The sequence below is a fragment of the Cetorhinus maximus genome, chromosome 5 (genome assembly GCF_964194155.1).
Source record: "Cetorhinus maximus chromosome 5, sCetMax3.hap1.1, whole genome shotgun sequence".
NCBI lineage: Eukaryota > Metazoa > Chordata > Chondrichthyes > Lamniformes > Cetorhinidae > Cetorhinus > Cetorhinus maximus.
In genome coordinates this window covers 49,022,173-49,034,654 of record NC_135883.1, presented here as the reverse complement: position 1 = coordinate 49,034,654, position 12,482 = coordinate 49,022,173, and the positions used below count along the sequence as shown (strand labels likewise).

General features: G+C 44.2%; 1 protein-coding gene across 3 annotated transcripts in view; it reads right to left on the bottom strand.

Moving 5' to 3' along the window:
• Positions 1-12,482, bottom strand: part of fam135a (family with sequence similarity 135 member A) — a 257,651-nt gene that overhangs the window by 86,723 nt on the left and 158,446 nt on the right. For all 3 annotated transcript variants that reach the window (XM_078541854.1, XM_078541856.1, XM_078541855.1), the window contains one exon: positions 3,179-3,333. In XM_078541854.1, coding sequence (XP_078397980.1) covers positions 3,179-3,333 — 155 coding nt within the window. The remainder of the gene's footprint in view (positions 1-3,178; positions 3,334-12,482) is intronic.

Below are 12,482 nucleotides of genomic sequence, written 5' to 3'. Positions count from 1 at the left end.
TTCAATAACAAAATAATATGAAAGTAAAAGGCAACACACTGCAGATGCTGGAAAACTGAAATATATCACTGAATGTTAAACTGTATAATACTGAACCTTTCATGGTTGTGGCCATGCAGTTGACAACGCCAAACAATTGTGATGAGTCAAACTCGGAGAACATGAAGTTCTGGCTACAGTAAGTCCTCACAATAAGTCATTTCATTATAATGTAATTTACTCTTTAGGATTTTTATTGATTTACGTCCCCAGTTTTGATTTTACGTCGTCTGCACTCTGGTCCTGGCCCCCACCCCGCCCTGAACTCTGGGCCAGCCACTGCCATGTTCTGATGCCGGAGCCACCGCCGCAGTCACCAGAGGCCCTGGCAGAGAGCAAGGCCAGAGATCCCAGGAACAAAGTGCAGGGCAGGGACAGGAAGCTGCTGGCTGCCGAAATGTGAGTAACCTCGGGGAGGGAGGGAGTGGCAGACCCCCCTTCCCACAACTCCAACTTCTTGCACAGCTTCGCCCACCCTCCCAGGTATTTTCAGTGACATCTCTCGGGACAGGGGGTCGGCCCTGCAAACTGTCAGGAAGGGGTCCAGGCTCTGGAAACAGACAGAGACACAGTGGGAAAGGAGACAGCGAGAGAGAGAGAGAGAATGAGACAGTGGAAAAGGAGAGAGAGAGTGACACACACACACACACACACACACACACACACACACACACACAGAGGGAGAGAGAGTCAGAGTAGGAAAGCATGAAAAAATGCTGAGCTGTGTTTCAGAAATGCTGTGGGTGAGACACAGCTGTACTACTCGGGGCTTTATTGGGTGATTTACTGTTATCTAATTTGAATTTATACAGTAATTCTGTTATATCCAGTGAATTATTAAATTTTGCAAGTTATTCCAGCTAGGAATGCACGGTGCTACACATGTACGATACAGTATTTCAACTTGTACATCAGATGTTTCTTGCCCGGAAAAACCAAAGGAACCAAAATCCAGCTTTTACATTGATTCCTATGGGAATCCATGGTTCACATAAAGTTGTTTCACTTAAAGTTACGATTTTCAAGGATGCAACCACAACTTATAGTGAGGACTTACTGTCAAAGTCATCAACCATTCCCACCGGCAGAATAGCAAATCCCATAGAATGAAGCCCGTGATTAGCCAAAATTTCGCACTGGCAACTCTGGATTAGCCAAACTTGTCTAAACTTATCACGAGTATTGCTGAAGAGACATGCTGTCAAAGCTTTCCATCTTGTACTCATCAGGACAGTTTGCAAGAATGCCAACAGTAAAGGGAAGAACAACTGCATGAGAAAAGAGTGCTGATTGGTTGGCAAGTGGACTCTGATTGGTAGAGGCTATGCCATGGAGAATGCATCATGGGACAGTTAACTGCCAAGCTTTTGTTCAAATTCAAACCACGCAGGTCGATGCTGATTGGCAAGGCATTGCCCTGGGGAATGGACGATGGAATGGCTGACCTCCAAGCTTTCGTTTAGTTGAAAAAGGTGCAACGTGTGGACATGTTCCTTCTGTCTGCCCTGTGTGTGAATATATGTAGCTTCTAGCATGCATTAAGTGAGTCAGACTGCAAGTTCGACTGATAATCTTAAATTGGCTTTCAGTGCAATACTTTGCACAATCAGGATTGTTTTGCAAGTGTTGCTCAATCACGGAATCACATCTAATGTTGGACACTATGTTTTGAGTTTTGCAAGCACAGGCTGGTTGGATACTGTCTGTACTTTGTCTGTTGCAAACAGCCAAACTGACCTGAAGCGTGCAAGATAAAAAGCTTCAACAGCATGTTTTTTTTTCAGCAATACTCAAGTTCTGTTACTACCAAACGACTATTTGTATACTTTTCATATGACCACGCCGACCAGAACAGAGTTAGACCACACAAGACGCAAAATCATTGGGCGTTGGCCATTTTTCAATGCAAAGCTCCGGCCTTTTACAAGGTCATTGAACAAATTGAATAAACTCTCATTCACACATTTACTACTTTATTGTGTTTTCATTTGGCATTTGAATCTGTTGTTTTTGACATAGATCGTTTTTGTAGTTATATCGTGTTTCATAGAAATACATTCATGGGGGAATGGGGCCTCCTCAGCTATCACAAAGCTCCACTTAACGCAAATTTGTGGCTGGAACCCCTGGGATTCGACTCATCAGGATTTTTACTGTACTTTCTATTTTCAGACAAGGGGGGGAATTCCAGAGCTTAGGACCCAGGCAGCTGAAGGCACAAACACCAATGGTGGAGTGATAATCACGGATGCACAAGAGGTCAAAATTAGAGTCATGCATATATCTTGAAGGGTTCTGTGATTAGAAGAGACCACAGAGATTGGGAGGGGCGAGGTCATGGAACGGTTTGAAAACAAGGATGAGAATCTTAAACTTGAGGTGCTGCTTGACCAGGAGCTATAACAAGCACAAGAGTGATGGGTGAATGGGACTTGGTGGGAATATAAACATGGGCAGAGTTTTGGATGACCTCAAGTTTTCAGGGGGTAGAATATGGGAGGATGGCCAAGCGTTCACTGAAATTGTCAAACCTAGAGGCAATAAAGGCATGGATGAGGGTTTCAGCAGCCATTGGGCTCAGGCAGAATCAAACTTAAATGATGTTACAGAGGTAGAAATAAGGCTGTCTTCCGTGTTGGCAGGACATGTGTTCAGAAGCACATCTTGGGATCAAATATGATATCAACATTGCGAACATTCTGATTCAAACAGTTGTCAGAAGCTGGTAGCCAGAGCTTGTAGCAAGGAATGACAACAATGGTTTCAGTCTTCCCAGTATTTAATTGGAAGAAATTTCTGCTCATCCAGTACTGAATGACAGATCAATCTAATAATTTGGTGGCAGCAGTGGAGGAATTGAGAGGCGATGGTGTTGAGGAGCTGGATGTCATTGATGTACATGTAAACGCTAACACTATGTTTTCGGATGATGCAGTGGAGTGGCAGCATGTAAATGAGAACCAGGATAGATCATTGGGGGACACCAGAGATAACAGTGCGAGAGTGGGAAGAAAAGTCATTACAGGTGATGCTCTGGCTCTGATTATAGAGATGAGAATGAGAACAGACGATGCGAACCAATGCATGGAAATGCTGGAAAATAAAATATTTATGAAACAGGAATTTAAATATTTTTCACCTTCTGGGACAGAATCCAGATATCGATCCTCAAAGATAATGGGCAGTGAGTTGAAGTCTCCATCTAGTTCTACACATTCCACAGGGAGAGATGGAAGGGAACTGAAATAGGTTGAATTCTTTACAGCTGCAGCCATCTGTCCGTGACTTTGTGCACTGAAAATTACCCAATAAATTTATGTTAAGGTGCAAAAAAGCATATATTTTCAGATCACTTAAGAATGCAATTTTTTGGTTTACCAAACTCCGGGCATTCGGCAAACTCAACGTGCAAATCTTTTTGTTAAACAAGATGCTGGACTCTATGAAGAATAGTTTTGGGTCCTTACTTGTTATTTATATCCACAGTTTAGAAATAAACTGGTTTAGACTAAAGCTTTAACCCTATAAATAACTGTTATTTATTGAAGACACCAAGAATTTCAATGGAATTAATGCAGAAAATAAATTATACAGTGTTTCCATTACTCTTACTTAAATTCTTAGGATGCACTTAAATCAATACACTTTAATATTACATAATACTCCTAACACATAACTTTAAATACCTTTTATGATTAGTACTTTATGCAAGTAAAACTAATGTCTGAACCAAGGAAATACCATTCGGTCCATCAAGAGTGCTACATCCTATGTACTACGTGCAATAATTCTGTTGTATGATCCACAGACCTCCTGCTTTAAAGGAATACCCAACAATTATGTTCATGCCTCTGCATTGCCTTTTAAACATAGTTCTGCATGTGTGCAACTATATGCACGTGCAGGGCCCTGTTCAACAGTATTGAAATGCAAATTAAATTTTATCAGAGGGGATCTGACAGGGGAGCCACCTCTTTGCCAACATTAAACTTCTTTTGAAACAGTTTATAAAGTTCGTCAGCAGTCTGTCTGACTGCCCGAAGACTTGGCTGATTCACCAACATCTAGCAAAAGTATTCCTGGCAATAAAAGCTTTCTTTTAAAATAGCATCCTTTATGGTTGGTAAAGGACTCCTACACATATGCACAGTGCTGTAGAAAGGACCACGTAGGAAAGCTTGTAAAGCTACTCATGGGATTGTCCTCATAAAAACCTAGAGATTTAAATGCAATCAACAAAAGGACTAGAAGGGAGATGAGGATGAAAAAATTGATTCAGTGTTATGACCTAAAATGCACTGCTTGAAAGGGTGGTGGAAGCTGATTCAATAGTAATTTCCTAAAAGAACTGGATAAACACCTGAAAAAATATTATTACACGACCATGGGGAAGGACTAGGGGAATGTCATAAATTAGATACTGTAGCTCCTTTAAAGAGCCAGCAGAGGTACAATAGGCCTAATAGTCTACCGTGTTGTATGATTTCGTGCCATGAACTGTCTATTACAGAAATCAGAATCATACCAACACAGGAGGCTATCTGGTCCATCTAGTCTATGCTGGCTCTCTGTAGAACAATCCAGTCAGTCCCATTCCCTTGCTCTATTCCTGCAGCCCTGAAAGTGTCCATCCAATTTACTCTTGAAAGCACTGATTGTCTCCCCTTCCAACACCCTCATGGACAGCAAGTTCCAGGTCATTACCACCCGCTGTGTAAAATGCACTTTATCACATTACCCCCTTATCTCTTGCCCAAAATCTTAAATCTGCATACCATTAGCTAATGGGAAAAACCTTCTTTGCCTACCATATCTAAACCTGTCATAATCTTCTATACCTCTATCCAATCTCCCCTCAATCACCTTTGCTCCAAGGAGAACAACCCAGCTTTTCCAACCCAACGTAGCTAAAATCCTTCATCCCTGGAACCATTCTGGTAAACCTCTTCTACACACTCTCAAGGATCCTCACATCCTTCCTGGTAACCAGAATTGGATGTAATACTTTGGTTGTAGTCTAACCAGAGGTTTTAAAAAGGCCTTGAAAGAAAGGGTACTTAGAAAACCCTGAAGTGTGGAAAAGGATACAATTTACAGATCATGCTATTCAATGCCATGGAGAGTAGATAGCCCAAGCACAATATTTACAGGACTGAGCTATCTCCTGGAATTAGAGCATATGTAATGGCTTGAGGACAGATCAGGACCCAAAAGTAATAAGATATGAATAAATGGCACAGGGAGAAATAATTTAAATGCCATGTGCCTGAAAATTGGCTCACAATTTTAAAAAAAAGAATGTAAACTAATGTTTCCTGGTATATGCCCAGTATTTGAGAAAAAGAATTGAGGAGGTAAATAAGTGGCTGACAGCATGCAGCATTGTCACCTGCATAAATAATTCTGATTCCTTTTAGAATAAAAAGGTACAGGAGAAATAGGGTACACTTAATCCGAGTCAGCATGGGGAGACGGTGGAGCAGTGGTAATGTCACTGGACTAGTAACCCAGAGGCCCTGGATAATACCTTGGTGATACTGCCCCTCCATGGCAGTTGGTGGAATTTAGATCAAATTACTTAATTAAATCTGGAACTGAAAGCTAGTCTCAATAATGGTGAAACTATCATTGATTTCTGCAAAACCCATCTGGTTTACTAATGTCCTTTATGGAAGGAAATCTGCCATCCTTACCTAGTCTACATGTAACCTGGTCTACGTGTGACTTAAGACCCACAGCAATGTGTTTGACTCTTAACTGCCCTCTGAAATGTACAGAACCGCTACAGAAAAGAAATAAAACTGAAAAGTCCTCAACATTGACTCCAGTTACCACCTACCACCCTCCTTCATCTAATGAATCAGTACTCCTCCATGTTGAACACCACTTGGAAGAAGCACCGAGGGTGGCAGAATGCACTCTGGGTGGGGGACATCAATGTCCATCACCAAGAGTGGTTCAATAGCACCACTACTGAGCGGGTTGGCAGAGTCTTGCCAGACTGAACCAACAAGAGGGAAAAATATATTAGACCTCCTCACCAATCTACCTGTCGCAGATATATTCGTCCATGACTGTATAGGTAGGAGCACAGTCCTTGTGAAGGTGATGGCCCATCTTCACATTGAGCATAGTCTCCATTGTGTTGTGTGGCACTACCACCGTGCCAAATGGGATAGATTTCAAACAGATCTAGTGGCTCAAAACTGGCATCCATGAAGCACTGTGGGCCACCAGCAGAGCTGCATTCAAGCACAAGCTGTCATCTCATGGCCTGGCATATCCCTCACTCTGCCATTACCATCAAGCCAAGGAATCAACCTGGCTCAATGAAGAGTGGAGGAGGGCATGCTAGGAGCAGCACCAGGCATATATAAAAAGAAAGGGTCAACCTGGTGAAGCTACAACACAGGACGACTTGCATGCCAAACAGCGGAAGCAGCATGTGACAGACAAAGCTAAGCGATCCCACAATCAACAGATCAGATCAAGCTCTGCAGTTCTGCCACATCCAAGTGTGAACAATTAAATGTTACGATCTGGTCAGGGACCAGTAACATTTTGTTTAAAGTAGACAAAGTTTGAAATTCCATTTACCCGCTAGGAGAATAAAGCCACAAGATTCTACTGTTTTAAACAAACAAAATAAATTTTACTATATGAAGTCAGAAAAGTGAAACAATCTACAATGTTTATCCTATACTCTAAAATTCAGAATTAACGCGAGTTAAATATGAATTAACAGGCAAACTGTGGTCGAACACCCCACACTGCACTTTAAATGGAAGATGTGACCAAGACAGATCCCATGGATTTCTCAGCAACCCACCCAGATGTCAGTGGCTACTATGTCACAAAACCTTGTTGAAACTCGGTCTCTCTCACAAGGCATTTCAAATCTTCACTTTCGAAGATCTAGCCTCCGAATTCCATCAAAAGCCACTCCAACTTAGACTGTTTACTTCCCGATGGTTCAATCACTTCTTTTGAGACTGCATTCCATGGGATTCACAAAGCTGCACTCGTCTCTAATTATTGGCACACTTCCAACTCTTTCACAAACCTTCACTAAGCTGGCACTTTCCCGGGTTTCTCCAAACTCCAGTCTCTCGGCTACACTAAGCTATACATAGTTCCTGGGGTTTCTTCTGAGACCTCTGCAGCACGGAACCAGCGACCTTCCACCACCTTCTCACTCCCCAGGACTTCTGACCCCTAACTGCCTAGAGCTTGCTAACAGCAGTACCTTTTCAGTATTCTGCCTTTTCCACAGCTGCAGAACACACTCATTCTCAGCAAACACACAGATAAATTGAAACCAGAGAACCTTCTTAAGCTCCACCCATCTCCATGATGGTGTATCCTTTCAGGGGGTCATTGAATGGTTTTAAACTAATTTAGCTCTAACTCCCAAAACAAAACAATTCTCTGGGCTGCACTTCTTTGCAAGCAGTGCAGACACCATGTCTCCAGCTCTCTGCCTGAGTAAGCCCGTAGGTTTTATGGTTACCTTTCTACCTGTTAACACCTTAAGTCAACATAGCTGCAACCTTTTAAGTGTCATCGACTCCAATCTATTTTTGTTGCATTTATCCAATTTCCACAGTTAAACATTAATCTTCCCAGAACGAAATATTACCTCTAAAATATTAACATGAACCATGAACTAGATATTTGCCATATAAACAACTAACAGGAGGAGGAGGCTCCACTAATATCCCCGTGCTCAACTATGGGAAGACCAGCACATCAGTGCAAAAGACAGGGCTGAAGATTTTGTAACCAGCTTCAGCCTGAAGTGCCAAGTAGTTGACTCATCTCAGCCGTTTCCGGAGATCCCCAGCATCACAGATGCCAACCTTCAGCCAATTTGATTCACTCCACATGACACCAAGAAACAACATGATGCACTGGATACTGACAACATCCTGGCAATAGTACTGAAGACTTGTGCTTCAGGACTAGGCACGCCCCTCACCAAGCTGTTCCAGTACAACACTGGCATCTATCCAACAATGTGGAAAATTGCTGAGTTATGTTCTGTCCACAAAAAGGTCAGATTTAATCCAGCCAATTACCACCCCATTTGCCTCCTCTCGATCAACAGCAAAGTGATGGAAGGGGTCATCGACAGTGCTATTAAGTGTCATAAACACAGCAATAATCTCATCATTGTTTGGTTTCTGTCAGGGCCACTCAGCTCCTGACTTCGTCACAGCCTTAGTCCAAACATGGACAAAAGAGCTGAACTCAAGAGGGGAGGTGAGAGTGACTATCCTTGATATCAAGGAAGCACTTGACTGAGTGTGGCATCTAGGAGCCCTGGTAAAACTGAAATCAATGGGTATCGGGGGTTTGGGGGGGGGTGGGAAGAGCAGGGGAGGGTGAACTCCACTCATTGCAGTCATACCTGAGCAGAAAGGAAGACGGTTGTGGTTGTTGGAAACCAATCATCTCGGTTCTACCACATTGCTGCATGAGCTCTCAGGGTAGTGTCCTACGCCCAGCCTTCTTCAGCTAGAGCTTCAGTGACCTTGCTTCCATCATAAGGTCAGAAGTGGGGATGTTTGCTGATGATTACACAATGTTCAGCACCATTCGCGACTCCTCAGATACTGAAGCAGTCTGTGTCCAAATGCAGCAAGACCTGGACAAAATTCAGGCTTGGGCTGATAAGTGGCAAGTAATATTCACTCAGCACAATTGCCGGGCAATGACCATCACCAACGACAGAGAATCTAACCATCTCTGCTTGGCCTTCAATGGCATTACCATTGCTGAATCCCCCCTATTATCAACATCCAGGGGCACCATTGACCAGAAATGTTTTGGACCAGCCATATAACAATGTGGCTACAAGCACAGGTCAGAGTCTAGGAATTCTGAGGTAACTCACCTCCAATTTCCCAAAGCCAGTCCGCCATCTATAAGGCACAAGTCAGGAGTCTGATGAAATACTCCCCATTTGCCTGGATGAGTGCAGCTCCAACACTCAGGAAACTTGACACCACTCAGGACAAAGCAGCTGGCTTGATTGGCATCCACCACCTTAGACATTCACTCCTTCCACCACCGATGCACAGTGACAGAAGTGTGTTCTATATACAAAATGTACTGCAGTAACTCAAAGCTCCTTCAACAGCACCTTTCAAACCTGTGACCTCTACCACCCAGAAGGACAAGGGCAGCAGACACATTGGAACACAACCACCTGCAAGCTCCCCCTCCATGCCACACATCATCCTGACTTGGAACTATAGCGTTGTTCCTTCACAATCACTGGATCAAAATCCTGGAACTTGCTTGCTAACAACACTGTAGGTGCACCAGATGGACTACACCTTCTCAAGGCTAATTAGGGATGGGTAATGAATGTTGGCCCTGCCAGTGACGCCCACATTCCATAAAACAATCTAAAAAAAAGATTCCACAGCTTCCAACCTCAGTCTCCCAACCTCAGATGGCCCACTTCTACCTCCTACCCAAAATCCACAAACAGGACTGTCCCGGCAGACCGATCGTGTCAGCCTGTTCCTGCCCCACGGAACTCATTTCTTGCTATCTTAACTCCATTGTCTCTCCTCTTGTCCAGTCCCTTCCCACCTACATCCGTGATTCCTCTGACACCCTACATCATATCAACAATTTCCAGTTCCCTGGCCCCAACCACCTCCTCTTCACCATGGACGTCCAAACCCTCTACACCTTCATCCCCCACCGGGATGGTCTGATGGCTTTCCGCTTCTTCCTCGAACAGAGGCCCGAACAATCCCCCATCCACCACTACTCTCCTCCGTCTGGCTGAATTTGTTCTCTCACTGAACAATTTCTCCTTAAACTCCTCTCACTTCCTCCAAATAAAAGGTGTGGCTATGGGTACCCACATGAGCCCTAGTTATGCCTATCTCTTTATGGGGTATGTGGAACATTCCTTGTTCCAGTCCTACTCCGGCACCCCCCACAACTCTTTCTCCGGTACATCGATGATTGCTTCGGTGCTGCTTCATGTTCTCGTCTGGACCTGGAAAAATTTATTAATTTTGCTTCCAATTTCCACCCCTCCATCATGTTCACATGGTTCATCTCTGACACTTCCTCTTCCCTTCCTTGACCTCTCTGTCTCAATTTCTGGTGATAGACTGTCCACCAATATTCATTACAAGCCTACTGACTCCCACAGCTACCTCGACTACAGCTCCTCACACCCCACTTCCTGTAAGGATTCCATCCCATTCTCTCAGTTCCTTTGCCTCCGTTGCATCTGTTCTGATGATGCCACTTTCAAAAACAGTTCCTCTGACATGTCTTCCTTCTTCCTTAACCAAGGCTTTCCACCCACGGTGGTTGACAGGGCCCTCAACCGTGTCCGGCCCATCTCCCGTGCATCCGCCCTCATACCTTCCTCTCCTTCCCAGAACCGTGATAGGGTCCCCCTTGTCCTCACTTATCACCCCACCAGCCTCCGTATTCAAAGGATGATCCTCCGCCATTTCCGCCATGATGCCACCATCAAACACATCTTCCCTTCACCCCCCCCGGCGGCATTCCGCAAGGATCGTTCCCTCCGGGATACTCTGATCCACTCCTCCATCACCCCCTACACCTCAACCCCCTCCCACGGCACCTTCCCATGCAACCGCAGAAGGTGCAACACCTGCCACTTTACTTCCCCTCTCCTCAACGTCCAAGGGCCCAAACATTCCTTTCAAGGGAAGCAGCATTTCACTTGCACTTCCCTCAATTTAGTCTACTGCATTCGCTGCTCCCAATGCGGTTTCCTCTACATTGGAGAGACCAAACGCAGACTGGGTGACCGCTTTGCGGAACACCTTTGGTCTGTCCGCAACCATGACCCAGACCTCCCTGTTGCTTGCCATTTCAACACTCCACCCTGCTCTCATGCCCACATGTCCGTCCTTGGCCTGCTGCAATGTTCCAGTGAAGCTCAACGCAAACTGGAGGAACAGCACCTCATCTTCCGACTAGGCACTTTACAGCCTTCCGTACTGAATACTGAGTTCAACAATTTTAGATCATGAACTCTCTCCTCCATCCCCACCCCCTTTCCGATCCCCCTTTTTTCCAATAATTTATATAGATTTTTCTTTTCCCACCTATTTCCATTATTTTTAAATATATTTCCATCCATTGTTTTATCTCTACCTTTTAGCTTATTTCGATCCCTTCCCCCCACCCCACCCCCACTAGGGCTATCTGTACCTTGCTCGTCCTGCTTTCTACCCTTAATGTCACCTATTAGCACATTCCTTAGATAATATCACCACCTTCAACACCTCTTTGTCCTTTTGTCTATGACATCTTTTGGCTATCTCCACCTATCACTGGCCCTCCATCCAGCTCTACCTGTCCCACCCCCCCTTAAACCAGCTTATATGTCACCTCTTTTCTATTTTTCCTTAGTTCTGTTGAAGAGTCATACGGACTCAAAACGTTAACTGTGTTCCTCTCCGCAGATGCTGTCAGACCTGCTGAGTTTTTCCAGGTATTTTTATTTTTGTTTTGGATTTCCAGCATCTGCAGTTTTTTGCTTTTATCAAAAAAAAAGAGACTCATCAACAGTGAGGCAACAACAGAAAATTAGGAGGAAGCAGACTGGAAGGCAGAAATCAGAATCCAAGATCAGTTTGATCAATGAAAGAAAGACAAACTTGCATGTACATAGTGCCTTTCATAACCACCAGATGTCCCTAAGCGCTTTACAGCCAATTAAGTGCTTTTTAAAGTGTAGTCATTGTTGTAAATGTAGGAAACATGGCAATCAATTTGTTTGCTTTAAGTTCCCGCAAACAGCAATGTAATAATGACAAGATAGCTCCCCTGTTCTTCTCCAAAATACTGCCATGGGATTTTTTACATCCACCTTAAAGTGCAGATAGGACCTCAATTTAACTTTCATCTGACAGGTGGCACCTCCAACAGTGCAGCACTCTCTAAGTAATGCACTGGAGTGTCAATTTTAACTTTTGCGCTCAAGCCCTGGAGTGGGACTTAAACCGCAACCTTCTGATTCAGAAGCAATAATGCAACCAACTGAGCCACTGGGTAGAACCCAGTCAATGGTTAATAATGGAAAGAGATATGCAGGGACACATGTGAACCAGAGACCTAGAATAGGTATATGGGAACACCACCACCTGGAAGCTCCCCTCCAAGTTACTCACCATCCTGACTTGGAAATTTATCTTCACTGTTGCTGGGTCAAGATCCTGGAACTCTCTTCCCAACAGCACTGTGGGTGTACCTACGCCACATGGACTGCAGCGGTTCAAGGCGGCAGCTCACCATCACCTTCTCAAGGGCAACTAAGGATGGGCAATAAATGCTGGCCCAGCCAGCAAAGCCCAAATCTCATGAATGAATAAAAAAATGAGAGAGGAGGCAAATCAACAGCTGTCTTCACAGGAGTGCTTAGCAGTACTCCA